This window comes from Quercus lobata, chromosome 4 (assembly GCF_001633185.2).
Source record: "Quercus lobata isolate SW786 chromosome 4, ValleyOak3.0 Primary Assembly, whole genome shotgun sequence".
NCBI classification, from domain to species: Eukaryota; Viridiplantae; Streptophyta; class Magnoliopsida; order Fagales; family Fagaceae; genus Quercus; species Quercus lobata.
The window spans coordinates 91,940,862-91,962,598 of record NC_044907.1 but is presented as its reverse complement, the minus strand read 5'-3'; the positions used below and the strand labels follow the sequence as shown (position 1 = coordinate 91,962,598).

The 21,737-nt window shown below is 34.7% G+C and overlaps 2 protein-coding genes and 1 long non-coding RNA gene across 5 annotated transcripts; all 3 read right to left on the bottom strand.

Moving 5' to 3' along the window:
- Positions 1-164: 164 nt before the first annotated feature.
- On the bottom strand, positions 165-3,331 carry LOC115987925. Of its 3 annotated transcripts, XR_004091253.1 has the most exons (5): positions 2,970-3,331; positions 2,277-2,434; positions 1,658-1,911; positions 590-1,483; positions 165-246 (listed from the first exon to the last, which is right to left on the bottom strand). It is a non-coding gene; the product is annotated as an uncharacterized LOC115987925 (long non-coding RNA). The 3 variants fall into 3 exon arrangements; XR_004091251.1 differs by lacking the exon at positions 2,970-3,331 and having other exon boundaries at positions 2,277-2,543; XR_004091252.1 differs by lacking the exons at positions 1,658-1,911; positions 2,970-3,331 and having other exon boundaries at positions 2,277-2,543.
- Positions 3,332-3,708: 377 nt separating this feature from the next.
- On the bottom strand, positions 3,709-7,232 carry LOC115986159 (putative disease resistance protein RGA3). Its single transcript, XM_031109012.1, has 2 exons — positions 4,359-7,232; positions 3,709-3,849 (listed from the first exon to the last, which is right to left on the bottom strand). Exons 1-2 carry the CDS (start codon positions 7,230-7,232, stop codon positions 3,709-3,711), a joined length of 3,015 nt encoding a protein of 1,004 aa, XP_030964872.1.
- Positions 7,233-17,009: 9,777 nt separating this feature from the next.
- LOC115986158 lies at positions 17,010-21,296 on the bottom strand. The gene is made up of 7 exons (XM_031109011.1): positions 21,232-21,296; positions 19,815-19,893; positions 19,461-19,514; positions 19,276-19,340; positions 19,156-19,204; positions 18,936-19,051; positions 17,010-17,336 (listed from the first exon to the last, which is right to left on the bottom strand). The coding sequence occupies exons 1-7, from the start codon at positions 21,294-21,296 to the stop codon at positions 17,312-17,314; spliced, it is 453 nt and encodes a 150-aa protein (XP_030964871.1). The 3' UTR covers positions 17,010-17,311.
- Positions 21,297-21,737: the final 441 nt, after the last annotated feature.

The window sequence follows — 21,737 nt, the reverse complement described above, 5'->3', positions numbered from 1 at the left end:
CTATAATTATTACTTACCTCCTCCTTTGCGGTCTTAAAAAATTTTGTCCACTTCAACACCTTGCTATTATTATCCAATCTCATAATATGTACTGTCTACTTCACAGATCTCCATCATCATTGCCTACTTCCACTTGTTCATCCACACAAACTCAGCTGAGTCAGCCCCAACTTCCTCATTAACTTCTTCTACATCATCTTTGTCATTGATTTCTAGTCCAAATTCATTGTGTTGACTATCATCAGTCTACATGCATGTCCAAAAGAAAAGTATATGAGTAACGAGTTATGTTAGATTTAATTTAAAATACCGAAAATCAACAAAACCCACAACAACCCACATAATATTAAACCAAAAAATGAACAAGAAATATAAAATTTAATCAAAACCCATATATTTATATATTAAATTGATATATTTAATAAATAAAAAAATGCATGCGTAGAAGTTGGCATCGAGTGAAGGAGAGTTGGAGTAAACTAATCATCAAGACTTTTTTCACAATCCAATCCATATATTTATATTTAATTGATATATTTGTAATGCAAAAATAAAATAAAAGAAGAAGGAAGAAAGGTAGGAGAGTTACCTCTGAATGACTGTCTGAATCAATTCTGGGGTTCACCGTCTATTTGCACATACACCCAACCCAATATGATGTTTGGGATGTGAGAAATCCTGGGCGAGTTCTCTCCCGTCCCTGTTTTGTAACTTTCTTCAAGAAGTAGGGATCCAAAAATCTCCAATTCCTTCAATAATGGAGCAGTACACAAGTAGTCTGGCAGAAGCTTTAGATTGTAGCAGTAAAAAATTTTCAAGGACTGAAGACGTGGCATTATTTTTATTATTATCGGAATAGTAACAATACCATTATCATTTTCTTCTTCTTCTTCTCCTGTTCCTCCCATCCCAATCCATTCTTCCCAGTTTCTCAAATACACAAATTGGAGAGATTTCAGGTTTGGGAATATGATGTCATGGTCCTTGTTTTTGGAATCTTCTATTCCCAGAAATTCATCTCCCACCCTATTCAAATTAAAGAGCGATATGCTCAATACTTCAAGGAATGGCAACTGCCCCAAAGAAGGCAAATGCTCTAAATTTTTGCACATAATAAGTTGAAGCGTTTTCAATGTGGTACACGGCATCATCCAATTAGCATAAATTGTTTTGCCCATGAAGGTTAATCTGATAAAACCTTAGCTTTGAGTATCGGACTGTCATTGTTACTAGGCAATAAAGAGCAAAACAAAAATGCTACCTTCTTTGCATAGATTGTCCAATTAGTGAAAATCTTACAAACCATGGCTCCCAATAGTACAAAAAGTGCACCAGATGCACCAATTGATATTGTCATTTCACATGCCATCATATAGCTAAAAGCCTCCAGAGCTGTGAGGAGAATCACCAAGGGATGATGAACAAAAGCATTCATATACCGCTGGCTGATCGAACATTATTAACACTCCAGCACTTCCTTCACCTGCAATATTAACTTAGGTGATTAATGATCAGAAAATTGAAATTTAACAAAAGCACGCACATGTAAAAACAAAATTTTCTATTACATTTGAAACCACAACCTGTCCCTATAATGATAAACTTGATAACCAGTCATTGATGACCAAACATGAAAAGATTAGAAATTAGTACTTACAGGCATGCATAATGCCAACTGCAAAGCCAAGCCTTAAAGTTGAATTAGTTACTACACAAATACTGCTCTTCAAGTTCTTCCTCTACTAACTTTCAAAGGTGATCACTCACAATTGCCAAGCATGACAAACAACTCATTTAGCACCGAAGTGAGAGAATACACCCTAACATCCATACCTCGATTTTTGAGATATACAGACTCACATCCTACAGTAGCTTATTTCCAAATCCTCCACTCTCCTTCAGGCACAAGTCCTAATCAAAATTAGCATAAAATGCTATAAATCCAGCATGAATTTAATTTAGCCACAAGATTTAGGTGAAGCTAATTTAAGTTCTCACATATTAATGGAAGAAAAATGTGCTGGAAAGATATAAGACCATTAATGAGAAATCTAATTGACTAGATTCTTAGTTGCCAGATGGTTGTGCCCCATGTAACACCCTGGACAGACGAATGATGGTCAATTAAGGATTCTTGACATTTGTTCAATATAACTTATAAGTATACGAGGCCAAATAGAACTGTGGAATAACTTAAAAGTATACAATGCCAAAGAGAACAGTGGAAGAAGTTACAACTGAAAGATTTAAATACTTAAGAACAAACTTTATAGTACCATTAATAGCCAAAGAGGTTTCTGACTTTCTGCTTCATCCTTGGCCAACACATCTTTTCTTAACCTTTTTAGACTAGTTCAAACAGTCTGCTTGCTGCTCAATACAGGGCAGGCTTGTAATGGGCAAATCCCATTCCCATACTCCATCAAAACCTTCCCTACAAGTTCAAAATCTTCTCTAGTCAAAAACACCAATATATCATTCCCATGTAGTGTTAAAGATTTTATAAACTAGCAGGGCATTATGTGATATAAAATTTGAGTACTAGCCAGTGTTATAGACAATCTCATAAGTTCATTGCAGTTAGGCACAAAAAAACTGTGATAGGATTGTTTTATTAAACAGATTTGGGATAATCATTCTGTTCATTAATATGTGAAAAAAAGCACTTAGTTTTACCAACAAAATCACAACAACAAGAGATTAATTCAAAAAGAACCAACATTCACTTCACCTGTACAAAATTTTCATTAAAAAATTGAATTGACAACTATTAAGTTTCAAAAATTCATCGTGTTTGAATGGGTTTAAGATTCAATCACTTGTATATTTTTTAACTGCAACAAAAACAGTATTTTAGGGACTTGATGTTGTCATTAAGATCATCTTTATGCCAAGCTCTTCCACCATTTAATTTCACTTCACGGCCATGATCATCTTGATGTTGTCATTAAGATATGAAGATCAAATACCTGAAGAGTGTCGCAATGGAGATGGTTGGAGGGAGGGTTTATTTGTTTTGATTCAGAGGCATGAAGCAAAAGAGAGAGAGCTAAAGCCACCCTCAAACATCCACAAAAGAGACTTTTAATGTCCTTTTCTCTCTCACGGTGATTACTAAAAAAACCAGGTCCTCAATTTCGGTCGTCCACCAGCTACATGCCCAAAAGAACAAAATATAATGAGTTATGTCAGATTAGTCCAAATACCCGAAGTCAATGTAATCCGCAAGATCCATATTGATATATCATATTAAGACATAAATGAATAAGAAGAATCAAATATAGGCATAACACTTACTGGATACCAGTTAATGTGGAATTACATGCCCAAAAAATCAGAACACTCTTACTTATAACCATTAACATATTAGACCAAAAAGGATCACGACCAAAATTTAAAAAAAAAAAATCAGTTTATGGTCATTAACGGTTATGAATACCTAGAAAGAAGAAAATGTATTTTAGATTTGCAAATAGTGGGCATAGGAGATAGAATGTTTGGTGGCAGTGTGTAATGTGATTTACAACAGAGGCTTGATATCCTTCTTCTCTCTCACCATCATTCATTCAAACAAATTTTACATGTGCCTAAAGCTTGATCACACGCGCACACACAAAAATTCAATAAAACCAATCAATAAAAAGTTACTATAGTTTTAACGACTACAACAAAAATCTTGTCCACTTCAAGTTCAACACCTTGCTCTTATTATCTGTCTGCATCACAGATCTCCAGACCCTGATCATTGTCTACTTCCACTAGTTCATCCACCACACACTCAGCCGAGGCAGCCCCAACATCATCTTTGTCACTGATTTCTGATCCAAATTCATTTTGTTGATTTGTGCTCTACATGCATGTCCAAAATAAAAGCATATGAGTAACCCAAAAAAATGCATGATTTTGTGATTGAAATAGTAAATAACATCCAATTATGTGTATGTCTCACAAAACGACGTTGACGATTCTGTTTCGGAGTGCTCCGCCTAAAATGTCGTTGAAGACGCTGTTTCGGAATGTTGTGAATCTGAGAGAGTGAGAGTGAGAGTGATTTCTATTAGGTTTAGTTTAAAATACCGAAAATCGACAAAACCCACGACGACCCCATATAATATTAAACTAAAAAATTAACAAGAAATATAAAATTTAATCAAAACCCATATATTTATAGATTAAATTGATATATTTAATAAATAAATAAAAAATGCATGCGTAGAAGTTGGCATTGAGTGGAGGAGGGTTGGAGTAAACTAAACTTCCGGACTGTTTTCACAATCTGATCCATATATTTATATTTAATTGATATATTTGGAATGAAAAAAAAAATAAAGGAAGAAGAAGAAAGGAAGCAGAGTTACCTCTGAATCAAACTGGGCTTCACCGTTTCTTTGCACCGACTTCCAATCAAACATGATGTTAGAGATATGAGAAATCTTGTGCCAGTTCTCTCTGGTCCCTCTTTGGTAACGTTCTTGAAGAAGCCGTGAACCAGAAATCCTCAATTCCTTCAATAATGGAGCAGTAAGCAAGTAGTTCGGCAGAGACTTTAGCTTGTTGCAGAAATAAATTGTCAAGGTCTGAAGACGTGGCATTATTTTTATTATAATCGGATTTGTAACAATACCATTATCATTTTCTTCTTCTTCTTCTCCCGTTACTTCCATTCCAATCCATTCTTCCCAGTTGTTCATCTCCCCAAATTCGAGAGATTTCAGGTTTGGGAATATGATGCCGTAGTCTTTCTTGTTTTTGGAATCTTCTATTCCCAGAAATTCATCTCCCACCTTCTTCACATTATCAAGCCCTTGTATATCTAATACTTCAAGGAATGGCAACTGCCCCAAAGAAGGCAAAGTAGGATAAATTGTGTTGCCCTGGTAGTGCCAAATTGTTAAACATTGCAAGTTTGGTGGTAGCCCTAAGGCAGTCAATACTCTTACGTCATTCTCCATTCTTTCTTCACCTTCGTCGAAACCTAGTCCTTCAAACATTAGCACCAATCCACGGAGATGTATTTTATCTTTCAATTGTGCATTATGAGCCTCATCCACATTTACCACATTTCCCATCCCATATATTTTAAGAGTCCCTCGAAGTTGATTCAAATTTTTTAACTCTCCAAGTTTACATCCTTCTCTATCATTCTTATCACCTATGTTGAATTCACTTAATGTTCTAAGACCAATTAATTTCCCAATCCCTTTTGGAAATACCACAAGGTTCGAATAAATATCATCATTAAATATAAGATGTCTTAAATTAATTTGCTTACTCATCCCTTGTGGTAATTTCTTGAAACAACCGTGATTCTCAATTTTCAAAGTCTGTAAATTACATAGATTGCAAAAGGTTTCAGGCAATTTTACTATTTTAACATTCTCAGATATAAAGAGACACCTTAAATGTATCAAATTTTCCACGGCATCTGGAAGTTTCTTAATTGGACAATCCAAAATTAATGTTCGTAAACATTTAAAATGATGGAATGAGTTTGATAGGAGCATCTCAAACTCATAATCCATGTCATGCGAAAGAAGAAAGAGAGTGCGTAGACATTTTGCATGATAGATGGATTCAAGGTGTTGCATTTCTTTAGAAATTTCTAAGTGTAAATGACGAGCAATTTGACAATCTGTCTCCAGCTTCTTATCACTGTCAATTACGAAGGATTCATTTTTGGACATAAATTGGGCAAAGTCATGCACTATATCATGCATTTTGCAACTTTTTATCTTGTCATCATTAACTTCATCAGGCCAAAAATCTTGGAAGAAAGAGTGCATGGCTAACTTTTCAAAATATTCTTCCGCTATGTCTTCCAACTCCATATTTGCCTTTGACTCGATATATCCTTGAGCTATCCACTGGAGGACCAATTGATCTCTAGAAAAGCGATAATCTTTTGCAAAGACAGCACAATATGAGAAACAACGTCTCATTGTTGAGGGTAGTTCATAATAACTCAATAACAATGGTGCCAAAAGGCCTTTTTCAATATCTTCTAATTCCCACATATGACTATCCAAAATCTTATTCCATTGTTCTCTACTTCTCTTGTTTTGCATTAGGCTACCTAGAGTCTTTGCAGCCAATGGTAAACCTTTACACTTAATTGCTAGTTTTCTACCAAGATCTTCTAGATACTTTAGTTGCTCCTCATTAGAAAATGCTATTTTACTAAAAATCGACCAGCAATCTTCATCAGACAATACCTTCAAATTTATTGTGAGGACACTCCCCATCACCTCTGCAGCTCTTTGTTTACGTGTGGTTACTAGAATTCTACTACCATGAACATCACTTTTTAGAGCAATTTTGAAAGGCTCCCATTTTTGGAAGTCTTCAGTCCACACATCATCTAAGACAAGAAAATACTTCTTGTCCTTAATCAAATCTTGAATTTTACACAAGAGAGTTTGCAATTTAGTATCATTGAGGGGTTCATGTCTAGGGTCAACCTCCTTAATGATTGCTTTGGCAACATTGCACTGATCGAATGGATCAGAAACACAAATCCACATTCTTTTTTGAAAATGGGCTTGCACATCAGGATGATTGTAGGCTAATTGGGCAAGAGCTGTTTTTCCAATACCGCCCAAACCCACTAAGGAAATGACACAATAAGAATTTGTTTCTTCTTGACTACCCTCACCTAACAGGTTTTTTAGTAGATAATCCCTATAAATATCACGGCCAATTATTTGGGACACATCCACAAAGGACGTAGTTGTTGGTCTCTCAACTACATCAGGTTGCCTATTAAAGTCAATCCCATAGGTTGCTTTGTCTTTGAAAACCATATCTAACTTTTCATTCAGTTTTCTTATCTTGTGACCAACATCATGACGCAGAGGAAGGTTAAAACAACATGATGGAGATGGGATGAAGGAGCATACCTTCTTCTTGACAACAGCAGAAGCGTTAGTATCAGCTGGTTTTCCTTCTTCTTTCTCAATCTCTGCTCTGATCCTTGCAGTGTTCCAGGTGTCCAAGATGTCATCCATCTCATAGTACTGATTTTGGAGCTGCTCTAACCAAAGCTTCTCAGTACGCTGCTTCACAGCATGTCTTTCCTCAGCATCGTCCAGCTTTGCCTTGATCATTCTGAGATTGCCTTGAAGCTTTTGGACTTCTTCATCAAAGCCAACTAGCGACTCGATCTCTTGCTTAGCAACCTGAAAAACGAATGAACCCACCTCCTTGAAGAGTTCAATGAGTATTGCATCAGCCATAGCTAATGGAGAATGAAAGTAGAGTTGGATTGAACAACACAAGAAAGAAACAGAAAGTGTTTAGCAAGTGCGCTTGTGAATGTTCCCGGTTTCTTTTGTAGTAGTTTTGGATAGGAGTGGCAAAGATATTATTTGACGCGCACATTGCTTTACAAATTTTCTAAGCAAAGTATACATTTTCTTTTTGATGAAGCAAAGTGTACATTTTTTTTTTTTTTTTTGTTGAAGCAAAGTATACATTTTAAAATATCTTTATCAGCGTTTTTTTATTCTCTCTCCCTTGCCACGTTAAGAATGACGTTCAGTATTAAACCGTGTACTTTCGCAAGTTATATATAAATCAACTCTACACTTTTAAGGGATATTCCAAATTAAACTTTATAGTTTTACAAATTCTAATTAAACCCTAAAGTTTTAAATCTATTTCAATTTAAACCTAAGCCTTTTGGTCAATACAGTGACCGTTGCAAATTTTGCCACTGGAACAAAATATGTCAGTAAGTAATAAAAGAAAAAGGGAATATACAAGTGGAACTTAGATAAATTAACTTGGAAACAACATATTTGTTTTTTTTCTTTTTTTCTTTTTTTCTTTTTTTCTGTATCTGACCGTAAGAAGAAAAAATTAATTTTCTTTCACGAAAATGTAAAAAAAAAAAAAAACATTTTAAAATTTAAATTTAATATGAAGGCCACCGGTCATATTCAATGGTATTTTTTAAAACCAATTTAGTTTCAAATTATTTCATTTAGTGTGCACTTGGATTAGGGTTGGAACTTGGAATTAACATCTTGCCCCGCCTAGCCTATCATGTCTTGCACAATTTTTTTCCACCCCAAAGAGATAATAGGACAGGGACAAGTTTTTCTCACCCTGATCCCAAATTTGTGTGCATATATATATTATTTAAATTATTTATACATATAATTTAATATTTTCTATACATAACTAGTTATAATTTATTTATTTTATACATATTGTATTTTTTTTTTTTTTTTTTGGGAGTGCAATGACACGATGGTCACATTTATCACAAGTGACCCTATTCCGTGGACAACAATTTGTACCATTTATCCAGGAATCTATCTTGGCATATGATTAAATTCCATGAAATAGAATTAAAAATGAAATTTTTCTGAAAAAAATCACAATGAAATGAAGTTGATTTGTCATGGAGAAGTAAAAATGAATTCTTGAATTGGAGTAAAGCAGAACTTTGGATGCCATAATGATAATGGCATCGATGAAGGAGAAGAAAAAGAAGAGGAGCAAGTGAAGTCATAAGAAAAGGAAGAAAAAGATTAGAAAGCAAGAGTAAGAAAGAAGAAAGTGGCCTTAGTATAGCCATAAGGAGCGTCCCCATATTTCTTTCATTAAGAGACATTGAGGAGTTTTTATTTTATTTTTTATTATTATTTTTAATCGATGCAAGAAAGAGATAAGGATGGAGATGGCATAAGTATATATTTGTTATTTACATATGTCATTATGCCAGGGGCCATGACCTTGATTGCCGGCCCAAAAAGTGCTTTAATAATGTTTTGGCAAAAAATGTTAAAGACGGTGTTTAGTTCACTGTGATGTGTCATTAATATGATGCACAATATGATAATGTGACATTAAGATTTTTTGTTTATTTTATTTTTTCTACCATTTCTACAATTTAAAATTACAAAATATATCACATCATTTTAATCTCACCATCTTCCTAAATAATGTAATACTGTATTTTTGTATTGAAATTACATTAATATAAGATTACAATAACGTAATATTATAATGCAATGTAACATTACGGCAAACCAAACACTCTCGAAAAGTATTACAAGTTGTACCACATCAAACATACAAATTGAGGACAAAATGGGCTTCTATCCTTTTTGGGCAAATTAATTAGCTTTATACCCCATTTCCCAAACTAAGTAGGAAAATGCCTCTCTTTTAAAACTCGATTTATGATAAATCGAGTTAGGCCCTATAGTAGAGTTTTAAGGAGCAGTGACGTTTTTAAAGACCTATAGTGACGTTTTTTAACTCGATCTCAATGAAATCGAGTTATAGGTAAAAAAATTGCCTATAACTCGATTTCATTGAAGTCGAGTTAAAAAACGTCACTATAGGCTCATTAAAACGCCACTATAGGGCTTAAAAAAAATTCTAACTCAATTTATCATAAATCGAGTTTTAAAAGAAGGGTATTTCCCTACTTAGTTTGAGAAAGAGGGTATAAAGCTAATTAATTTGCCCAAAAAGAACAAGAGCCCATTTTGTCCTACAAATTGATGTCACAATAAATATGATTATGGGCTTCAATAAGCACATAAATGAATATTTAAATTACCTCTTTATAATTTGTAAGTTGTATATAGTAAAACTTGTAACTAGTACCCAAAGCATGTATTACTTTTTCTTTTTTTAAATATTTGGTCGACTATGGTCTACGTTGGAAGCTACTTTAAAGTACCCAAAGCATGTATTACTTTTTCTTTTTTCTTTTTTAAAATATTTGGCAAGATTAAAGGACTTTGGTCCTTGTTGGAAGCTACTTTAAAAATACCCCTAGTATGTATCACATTTTCTTTTTCTTTTTTCTTTTTTCTTTTTTTAAATATTTGGCATGACTAAAATACTTTGGTCCCCGTTGGAAGCTACTTTAAAGTACCCATAGCATGTATTACTTTTCCTTTTTCTTTTCTTTTTTAAATATGGCATGATTAGAAGACTTTGGTCCTCGTTAGAAGCTACTTTAAAAGTGAGTCAATCGTGTTATCCGTCTCATTATTATTTATGTGATATTTAGTGCATTACGAGTTTTTCTTCCTCAAATAGACAAAGATACTCTTTAATTATGAGTATGACTCGAAACTTCGTTTGAAGGGAGGAAAATTATATCTTATAGGTAGGGATGGCTAATGACCAAGTTTGTCTCGGTCATACTCAAACCCAACCAAAATATTTTATCCATGGATACCCAAACCTGACTCGAACCTAGTTTATTTTAATAGCTTTTTTTATAAAATAAAAATAGTTAACAACATGATTTTCTAGTGTAAAGTTGTGATTACCAACTAGCCTTTGTTGGCTTTAATTCCGTGCCAAATTTGGTTGTAATTCATTCAATCATTTCCCTATATTTATGTGGGTTTATTTATAAGGGATAAGTGTGAGAGATTGGTAAAGAATCCAGCTTCAAAAAAAGAATCAATGCAGTTTGCGACTAGCTCTCGAAAAACTCGCAAGTAAAACAACCCGCAAAAGGCCACATGTGAATCACATGACTAGAAGCTGAAGAGTCATGCTAGCTTGTCCAATTCAAAAGTACTTTGTGAGAAATGCCATCTCGTGAGATACCCACGAAACTCTCTGTTTGGCAAAATGAAAAAGTGTTTTACCAAATCCTTTACCCACATTATATATACCCTCATTACCCATGAAACTGTAAGGAGTTCTTTTCAGAGAGAAAACCCTAGCAAAACACTTAAGAGTTAAAGATTTTCATACCCACAATCATCTACGCATTTTCTCTTGGTTTTCCTCTACTCCTACCTCTCCATCTATACATCCTTGAGAGGTTCTTAGCCCAAACACTTACCTCGCCCATTCTGAGTGTTGAGAGAAGTTTTGGTACCTTTAGGAAGCATTGGAAGAAGCCATTGAGTGGCAGATGCAATCTGGTTGAATTGCGGGATCCAAAAAACTAATGAAGACAAGACTCCGAGTAGAAGACTCAAGTACATTGGATAGATTAGGTTTGGAGGGTTTTTTTGATATTCGTGTACTCCAACTTATTCACTAATGGATCGATTTTGACTTGGAGGGTCGTGGAGAGGTTTTTCATCGAGTTCTTAGGTTTCCTCTTCAATAACATGTCTCGATATTATCTTGTGTTTGCATCTCTCTTCCCTACTCTTTAAGCTTTACCTTTATTACTCATTGTGGTTGCATATAGCTTAGAGTAGTGTTATTGGTTTATTACGCTCATTTACTCTTATTCCAGACTTAAATAAGTTAGAGTAAAAGTAATCTAGACGTAATTTTAAAATTGGGGGTCTGAACAAGCTTCAGTGTTTTCACACTAATTGAGCTTTCATCTAGGAATTGTATTTGGATTGGGCTTAAGGGAGTTTGAAATTAACTTGGGTTGAGTGTTGTGAGTGTAAGAGATAAGTTTGGAAATCTGGGCTTTTATGCAAAAGGAGTGGGTTGGACTTAGTTTTGGGTTCAGCATAAAGCTATCTTGGGTTAGACCTAACAAACTGGGTAGGGTTTAGATCCTTAACTAATTGGGTTGGGCGACCCACGTATCTCACATCAACTTCTAGACATTTCTATCCAGCCACCCGCTCTCTTTCAGATTACGTAAATGTGAAGAGATCAGATTGTATGAGCATGTGATTTCGTGGTCGTGTGTGATGTGTCCAAGCAAAAATATATGTAAAACAAGTATTAAGTGCATGTTACCATGTGTATGAGTATGAAAATGATTGTCTGTGTCAACGTAAACCAACATGCATCAAGGAGCATCACAGGTGAGACGAGCAAGGGAAATAGATATTACCCTTTTATTAGTGTTCTACTTGAATTTTCTTGGGTTTTTTTTAGAGAAAATAATTTTTGGGTTTGTTCTACTCCTCCTTTCTACTTGAATTTTCTTTGTTTTTTTTTTTTTTTTTTCCTGCTTCTCCTTAATGCTTTGAATTTTTTTTTTTTTTTGCTTTATTGTCCTGTGGAGAGGTTGAAGAGAGAACTTGAAGGGAGAAGGCCAAAAACAGGTTGTTTTAGGGATTTGCTTTTTAATAGTATGGATCGGGTTTGGGTAATATCCTAACCCGACCCACAAATTTTGGGTTCGAACAAAATTCAACCCAATTTGCCTATGATGAACTAGGTAATATGGTAATACCCAATATTTTCGGGACGGGTCGGGTAGGGTACCCTTTACCTTTTGGGCTTGGTCATTTCTACTTATAGGTCATTGATCTATGAGAATCATTAAACACATAACCAATCTATTTTGGATTTGTTCATATTAATCAGGGTCGGCTCAAGGCCTAGGCCACTTAGGCCTAGACTTAAGGCCCCACTTGTACAAAAATATTTTTAAAGGGTCTTAAGGCCCACAATTTGTATAAGTAAAATGCTTCCAAAATTGTATTAAAATGTCTTAAAATTGTAAAATAATAATTTTGTTAAAGAAAAAAATATAGGTTGGTTGTGCATTTTTCCTTCCCACCTCAAAGAAGGCCCCTGAAATATTGAGCCAAAAGAAATCCAACCCAATTGAAACTATAAAACTGAATAATCATTGACAAAATTTTTCTAACAACTTATGAAAGAGATGTAAATAAAATCTAAATGCAAAAAATTAATTAGCAATTTTACATCTTAAAAAATAGAACTGTTTTAATAGTAAAAATGGATATAAAATAGAAAGTCAAATGCTGTAAATTGTATGTAATTGATATTTAGTATTAATTCACTAAAATTTTTCACCTTTAGGCCTGATATATATATATATATATTTTTTTTTTTTTTGAGAATCAACGAAGTGCCTTTTATTCAAAGAAAAACATCAGAGTCTGCTAGAAACAAAGAAAGGAACTGTGGGGGAGCATCCTCCATCCACGCCCTATAATCTAAAACAATTAAAACAAAAAGAGCTAAAACAAAAGCAACCATATTACCCTCTCTCTTAACATAAGAGTAGTGTAATTTACTTAAAGATCTTGCCAAAACCACACCCAACCCTAGTTTTTGCTTCCAACTGAATAGTGCATCCTCAAGATTAAGCTCAACCATGTCCAGGATAGGAGCTCTCCAATGAACTCGGATTAGGGTGGACTGTCGTTGGGGAAGTAGTTGCACTGCCTGGAAATCCGGCGGGATTTCGTTGGCCATGTTGACAAGTTGCTTCGAAATGCAACAAGGTTGGTTAGTTCTAACTCGATTCCGATGTGTCCCTAATATCCAAAACATGACCGAGAATGACTTTTTATTTTGTTTCCTTCTGATCATCCACGATAGCAACGCTTTGAAATCCATGAAAGCTGCTTCTATAATAGAATTGCTGTTAATCAAAGACTTAGTCGTACTGAGGATGTGCTCTTGCCTTGCTTTGTCTGCCCATGTTTTGGCTATGAACATGACAGAGGGATCTTTTGCCCATAATATTTCACCAGGCTTTGTCTCTGTCCATGGGTTCCCAAGCCCATGGCAGATCATTACTAAAGGGATCATTGCATCTGGCGGGGCTGTGGGACAACCTCCGCCAATATTTGTGATTGAAAGACATCCTCCTTGGAAACTTGCTGCCTCTTATTTGGTAGCTCGGGGAGAATTGTGTTGTCATCCATTGCTCTTTTACCTAGACCCTTATCTTCTTTTCCCCCCCGAAGAGAAGGAGGAGAAACCTGGGCCCTGTGTAGGTCTATGAGCTTGCTTAGTCCACGTTGTTGGTTTTTTAGAACACTTTGGATTAGGGTTTGTCGAGCTTTGGGTATGGATAGAAGCTGCCTCTACGGCAAAGAAAATTTTTCCTTGGTTTCCAGCCAACTTCCATATGCCCCTGTTTCTAACAGGTGGAACAAAATTGGAAACCTCAGAATTACTTCTCCCATTAATGGCCCTTACCGAATTACCCCTAATAGTCTAATCCTTATCATATCGAGCCAAATCTGTATCAATCTGTTTGATTTGAATATCAAATAAATTCTCGGGAGTTATTGAGTCCGGAATTAACTCTATTTCCTTAGTTTTTGGCTCTCCATTATTGTTTGCATCCGTTAACACCGTGACAGCCGTTGGAGGAATTGAATCAATATCCTCATCAGGGAGTAATGTGGCATTAATGGCAAGCTCATTTGTAACAGGTAATTCATTGATATTGATTACCGGAATAACTCCTTCATTGGTTACCATATTTGCCTGATTTGTCTCCGCTTGAGTTTCCATTGCCGGTTGGTTTTCCGATTCCATTGGATTGTTCACCCTTATCTCTGCCCTCTCCCTTTCCTCTTGGAATTCTTTTCTCGTGAATGGGTGTCAGAAACCAGGTACCACGATAACATCTCTTCCACTAGACATGTACGGGGCAGCCTTTAGAGTGGAATTATACTGCTGTTGTTCCATTTTAAGCGTGCCCTTACTCTGCAAGCTCGCAACTTTTGTCAGCATGGTTCAAGCACCCACACCAGAAACAGAGATTTGGTAAGCGCTCGTATCAGAATCGGACCCAATGTTTTGACCCATTCTCTGGTGTAATCACCCTACCTCGACATAAAGGCAGTGTAATATCAATCATTACTCAAACCCAAATGAAATGTCCTCATCAGTTACTGCTCCTGCTGATTTCTGAACTTCCCTAACAATGTCCCAGATGTTCTCTGCCACTTCCTTCATCATATATCAAATTGGTATATCATGAACCTGAACCTAGAATAAGGTTTTTGAAAAAACCAGATCGCGCACTGGACAATCTGTACTGTACCTTTGTAACATCACTAGATGTTTATCAAAACTCCAAGGTTGGTTTTTAAGGATTCTTTCAATATCATTGGGATTATCAAAAACAAACAACACTCGGTGTTCATTTTGGTTACGGATTGTGAACCCGTTTGTAGATCTCCACAACTATTTGGAAGTTCGCACCATGGCTTCCATATTTAGGAAACATGGGGTAAAGAATCGAGTAGCTAGCAAATATTCACCAGATCTTTGTTCCTTGGACAGGGTGAATCCAACGGTTTCCTTTTCTGAAAGGGAAAAGTTGGTCAATTGATTTGCTAACTCCTCATTGAGAATGAGAATTGGAAAAGGACCAAGAAATAAAGTCTCCCCACAACCCCGAAAGAACCAAAATACCACCAGCTCAAAAGGTACACTTGTTACCTACTAAGAACAAACTCTCCTCTCAAAGAAGGGACCAACACACTTCTATTGCCTTAGACAAGAGAGAAAAACCTCTATCTCTAAGCGGCAGAGAGAGTCTCAAATTTTAGATTTGGTAGATAATTCTCTCTCTACAAAATTGCATGAAGAACTTATTTTTGACCAAAACTATGGCATATCTTTAGGCCTAATATTGATATTGATCATAATCATAATAAAGAAAGCTCTTATCATTTGTTTTACAATTTTTTAAAAAGTGAATAGCAAAATTTTTATAAGAAATACTATGTCCACAATATTTTTATAATAAATCTTAAATAACAGGTTATTATTGGCTTTACTAGTGAGTAAAAAAGTAATTTCGAAGGTAGGTTTAAATTAGAACTAGTAACAACTTACCACTTAGGAACATGTTATAAAAATATTGTGAAGATGTTATGGACATAGCACTTCTCAATTTTTATTGATAAGAAAAAAAATTATTAATGCTAGTGAAGTGATATTTGTCATCAATGGTAGTAAATGTGAGATAAAATGTTTATGATTAATTCTAAGAAAAGTATACGTCTACAACATTAATAAAAGTAATTATTAGTGATAAATCCACATGAAAATGACATTATTTTAATCACAATTTATTATGTTAGTAACTAAGAGCGTGTTTGGTCATCCATTTTAAACATTTAGTGTTCAGTGTTTAAACACTGAACACTAGTGTCCAAAAACCAAAAAACACATTTGGTCATCCATTCTTATTCAGGGTTGTTTGGAAAACATTGTTTAAAAACCCATTTTCAAAATGATGGTTTTGAAATCACCTCCGGCCTGTTTTTAAACAACAAACACTAGTGTTCAGTGGCAATTGGGTAATTATTTTGAACATTATATGGGCCCACTTGGTCAGACATCTCAGTGTATTATCTCCTCTCTTCCTCTCATCTCTTCATGCCGAATCCATCTGCACCTACCAAGATCTCATCTCACCCACACAATCAGAGCTTAACCAAGTGGCATTAATCTCACCCACCGCCATAACTCCCCTCACCGACCCATCTGACCATAGTCAAAGGTCTCTCCCTCACAACGGATCACCATGCCATTGATTACTCAACCCAGCGCCATTAAAAATCCTCACCGACCCATCCAAAAGTGTCTTCTACACACTCAACTTACACCGCATCAACAACCTCAGTCAATCACATTAACCCCTTCCTCAGAACCATAATTCCATGCCCAACTACCCCTAACACTACAAGAAAAACGGTCTATTGTGACGGGCCAAAAGCGCCGCTAAAGGTACATTTGACCTATAGCAATGGGTGCTATTGCGGCGGGCCGTCCCGTCAGAGTTGCAGTGCCGCTATAGGTCGATTGCGACGGTCACAAAAAGCACCATAAATCTGCCATTTAGTGACGCTTTTGGTCTATTGCGATGAGCTAAAAACCGTCGTCATATGAGGTTTGCCACTTGGATCAAGTGGCCTTTTAGCGGCAAGATAGGCCCGCCGCTATAGGTTGTCACCTATAGTAGCGGTCAATAAGCGCCACTATAGGGTTTATCAAAAAGCAGACTCTACAAGCCTTTTAATGGCAGTTTCACCCACCGCTATATGTTGGAAGCTTTAGCGGTGGACTATAAACGCCGCTATAGGACTCCAATTACTTTTTGGTGAAAAATTAATGACACACAATTTTACCATATTCACATTCTCAATAATTGTATCAACTACTTGGTCAAAGTTATAAAGCTCAAAACTTTAAAAAATAAAAGATAATCACATGGTTTTCTACAATCATATGCCTGTAGTAGTATGCAAATTTAGCTGTCATACTACAATGTCAGATGCTAATGTTTTTCTTGACAATGAATCATACCATCATAAACAATAAATAAGAGTGATGATGCTTGTAACTTATAAACCCATCACTCCCCATTTTCAACCATAAATACATATTCTATGATTCTATCAATCCAAGCCAAATAATTTATCAAAGGCAAAACAATCAAAAGCAAAACACAAAAGCATATAACACAAGGTAAAGCAAAAGAAAAGTGTCTCAAAAAGCTCATCCCCCTCAGCTCCTCCACACCTCTCTGCTGTGAAAAGGCATAAACACACAATTCAACTTCAAATAATGGAAGAAGAGGAAGAAATGCCCTCACCAATCTTGCTTTAAAGTTTCCTTTCCCTCAATCTTGCTTATTCTCCACATGCCTTTCCCAATTCATCCGCCAAACACCAATTGCAAAATCAAAAGATTTCAAAATGGAACCAACCAAAACGTAAAATTCCAAAATAAAGAACATAGAGAAGAATCAAATAATAAATAAATAAATAAAAAGTACCCAATCACACCGTAACATGTGAGTACCTTAGAAATGGGACCAAATTCACAAACCAAATCAGATCCTCCACGTTTGGTCACCCAGAAAATTTACAAAAACTGATAGCAAAAATAAATAAAACTAACTGAATTTTTCACTATTATTAATCTGAAATAGAAAACTTTTTTTTTTCTTCTCCACACGAATATTCTCCACTTTTATCTGTCTATATATTATCTACTTGAGATTTTGACTTTCTTAAGAAACAAAACAAAAAAAAAAAAAAAAAGTCCCAACAATAAAATCTTTTACTTTACTTTCACTTTCTCGGCAACCAAACAGAGATTTACCTAGGGTTTTGGCAACACTACCATGCAAAAAATACATTAAAAAAATAGAGAGAGAGAGAGAGAGAGAGAGAGAGAGTGAGAGAGAGAGATACGTAAAGGAGGCTCATGGCATAGGTGATATAGTTGCTGATTTGAAGGTTTAATTCCTTAAGGATTTGCAATAGTAAGATCATCTTCTAATAGTTATGGAATAAGACAAAAAAAAACACTTTTGGCTTTAATTGAGATATAAGACTGATGTTAGAAATCATATTCATACCCCCTAGTACTGCTCTGAGTTGAAGGTGGAGCCTATTTCTACAAAAGGGAGGCCACACTTTGCGAACTATGGGCTTATTGCTTAGAAGATAATGCAAAAGATGTCACTAAACTATTGTCTTTGCCATCTCTATTGTGTTGAATGACAAAGAAACCGTTGTTTCGATATACTAAAAATATATGGCAATGGACTTGACTAAAATTTATCTTGAACAGCAAATAATACCAAATAATAAATTCAATTCAACATAGACTCAACCCAATTAGTTAGGATCAAAATGAATTTTTTTTTTTTTTTTTTCTTTTTTGGGTAGGCCAAATAGTAAGTAGCAGCCTAATTCCAGTCAAACAACGGCCTTGAAATAAATCATACATTGTTTGGGTATACAACGGAGAACAAAATCATACATTGTTTGGGTATACAATGGAGAACGATGCTTTCTATATACAACTACAAACTAAATCAGAAGAAACTGAATCTAATCATTTCCATAGGAAAACAAAAACAACACTAAGGACAAGGTTTGCAACTACAACCGATCATCATATTACATATTTGTATGGAATAATAAAGTGGAAAACTATGTCAACAGCAAGAACATATGCTCATGTCTCCATAGATTTTCAATGGCTTGTGATCTAAGTGCAATACATGCTAAATAACTTGATATTTGTGAATTCAAGAGTATAATGGCCTTGTTGAGACTTGAGAGATATTTACTTTTTTTCATTATGGGGTGTGTATGGATTAGGGGAGGATAGCAAGGTCTGAGCCCTCCCTTTTTTTCTAATTTGATGGTGTCACAGGGCAACCTTAAGGGTCACGCTGGTTCATATTCTCTTTCAAATTTGAACCACTTCCAATCTGCATACATTCTTACCTCATTCTCAAAGGGTAAAGCATTGGTTGGAGGGAGTCCCGATTTATGAGGGGCAAACCAGAAGGTAGCTTTTCCCTGTTCTTCCTTGCCATTGCATCAGCCTCAGCAAATACTTTCTGCCAAAAGGAATGAATTTTTCTGTTAAGGAAATTGGATGGAAGCAACACATAGGCCATATAATAAACCTCAATTTTGAGAAAAAGATTAACAATATAAGCACCTCTTTGTTTGATATAAATAGGCCAGGCTCATTTTCAAGGTCGGCAATACTGCAAGACACATATAGCACTCCATTTATATGAGGAGTTGGTCAAAGTGAGACATTTATTTTCAACCGTACCTGTTGATAGGAGGAATAGAATAGTGGAAGAAAAAAGATATATTATTAAGTCGAGTGTACAGACACTGCAAGGACCAAACCCAAAATACAAACAACAATTAAAATTAAAATTGCCCAAAACAATTTTCAAAACCTAAATAATTATAGAGAAGGAAAAGCACTTAAAACCCTATAAATTCACATACTTTGGCATAGTCATTGCCATCAAAGCCATTGGTATTTTCTCTCACACCCTCTTCCTGAAACAGTATCAAACACAAAAATCACAATTCTATTCCAAATATTTAAGCTTCCAACTATAACTTACATTAAAAAAAATAATTAAAAAAAAAAACTTGAGTTCCTTTATGGCTATAGGGATTGCACCAAACCCTTTCCAGGTATATTGATTCTTGGCTCTTCTTGCAAGAACCTAAAAAAATTGAACCAAAGAAACACAAAAGCGGCGTACGAAATTTGCTATATTAGTTAGGTTAAAACAAACCCATTTTTAGTTAATAAAACAAAATTAAACCATTGATCCAATTAATCCAACATACACTATTCCAATCTTTTCCAACAAGATAAATCAACCAATTCAATTCAAAATGCCCAATGAAATCAATGATGAAGTGATAACTATAACAATATAAATATGAAACATTAACATAGTTGCTTTAGTTTGGTTACATGCTCTCACATTGAAACAATAGAGATTAATTTTTGCTACTATAAGTTGTCTGAGTTCTACTGCAAACAAAACATTTTAACTTGATTACAATTTGAGATACTCCAGCACTATGTTGAGCCAATAAGCAAGCACATAACACTCAAAAGTTTTCAGTCAATTATACATTAATCAACAATTTAGGCAAGACCTAAAATCAAAATCAAAATCAAAATCGTTTGAATCTTACTAGCAATTAATCTATTAATTATCTATTTAGTCAAAACCTTATATCTATTGAAACCATCCTGGCAAAATAGTGACTACATTTGAAACAATGAAATAGTCAATCACTTTTGTTATGTAATTAGTTTCAAATCTTTTTATTTTTGGTGGGGGAGAAGTTAAATGAAATTAAGTGTACTGCATCCAATGAACTGTAACAAAAAAATTCTCCACAAAAACAAACACGTTTCCAATAAATTAAGTGTTAACAGTAATAGAACAATTAAATGATTCCATGGCACAGGGAAAAAAAACTATTGGCTAACTTTGTTCCTTTTCAAAAAATTTACCAAAAATAAAATAAATAAGTAGGAATCTAGGGCCCGTTTTCAATATACTAAAAAAGACAAGGAAAAGTTAAAAACTTTTAGAAAGCTTCTGTAAAATTTCAGCAGCAAAATCATAACCCAATTCTTATTTTTTAATAATAAAGGATTATCTTTGAAAAGGAGTATGACACTAGCTCTACGAAATTCCCACCGTCTTTTTGTCTGAAAGCTCTGACTAGATCTAATTCATTGCAATTGAAAAAAAAAAAAAAAAACCACCAAGAATAGAAATCCAAAACGCCAACTGAGAAACATCCCAGATGGGTTTCACTGTAAAAAACCAAAATTATAGAATTTCAGAGATCTGAATCGAATCCCAACAAACTGAGAGACTAAAAAGAGTAAAAATAAAAATAAAGATCGACCAAATATAAGAAAGAAGTTGTTTTATAAAGTAAGTGCAATACCTTTATGACCAGCTCTATATGGAACATGTAAGCCCTTTCTGTTTCTCACTTCAGAACAGACAATATCCACGAAGTCTCATTGCACCCAAAAATCCAACAAATTCAAAAACAAAAACAAACAAACAAACAAAAATCCGAAAGAAACTTCTGCGGTTCAAAATGAAATTAATCCAAACCTTTTTTCCATTAGATTTAAATAAATAAAAAATCCGAAAGAAACTTTTGCAATTCGAAATGAAAATCAAATACAAATTGAAGAATAATCTGGAGCTTTTACTATGGGTCGAACCTGGGCTGACCGGTGAGAATGCGCGTGTATCCTAGCCGCTTGGCCACCAAGAACATTCTTGACATGATTTGTACAAAATAATATTTAATATCTAATTTAGAGATAGTAATAAAAAAAAGCTCTTATTATGGTTCAAACCTGGGTAAAATATTATCACGTGTGTGTCTTCCCACTAAACTAGTGTACTTGTTCTTTCTCAAAAAAAAAAAAAAAAAAACTAGTGTACTTGTACATAAATATCCATATACATAAATATTTTATAAAGAGTAATATTTAATATTTTATAAACTTAGCCTATATGGGACTAAGTAAGTTTACTTTTCCCATCAAAAAAAGAAAAAAGAAAAAAAAAAAAAACTATGTTTACTTTAAAAAAAAAATATGATTAATTGGATGGTCAGATTAAGAGAATATATATAGCCATATAAGTACACACCATATGTCCATCACATGCCATTCTTAAATTTGAAATCTAACCGTTGGATTTGAAGAGTGTAATGAAAGGT

What these genes read in the sequence shown, in the direction of transcription:
- LOC115986159 (XM_031109012.1), bottom strand. Translation starts at nt 7,232, where the DNA reads ATGGCTGATGCAATACTCATTGAACTCTTCAAGGAGGTGGGTTCATTC. An exon ending in AAGCCCAGTTTGATTCAGAG is followed by an intron (nt 3,850 to 4,358) that starts GTAACTCTGCTT and finishes ACATGCATGTAG; the next exon opens with AGCACAAATCAACAAAATGA.
- LOC115986158 (XM_031109011.1), bottom strand. Translation starts at nt 21,296, where the DNA reads ATGTCAAGAATGTTCTTGGTGGCCAAGCGGCTAGGATACACGCGCATT. An exon ending in TTGGAAAAGATTGGAATAGT is followed by an intron (nt 19,515 to 19,814) that starts GTATGTTGGATT and finishes ATACTGTTTCAG; the next exon opens with GAAGAGGGTGTGAGAGAAAA. An exon ending in TCTATTCCTCCTATCAACAG is followed by an intron (nt 19,205 to 19,275) that starts GTACGGTTGAAA and finishes TGTGTCTTGCAG; the next exon opens with TATTGCCGACCTTGAAAATG.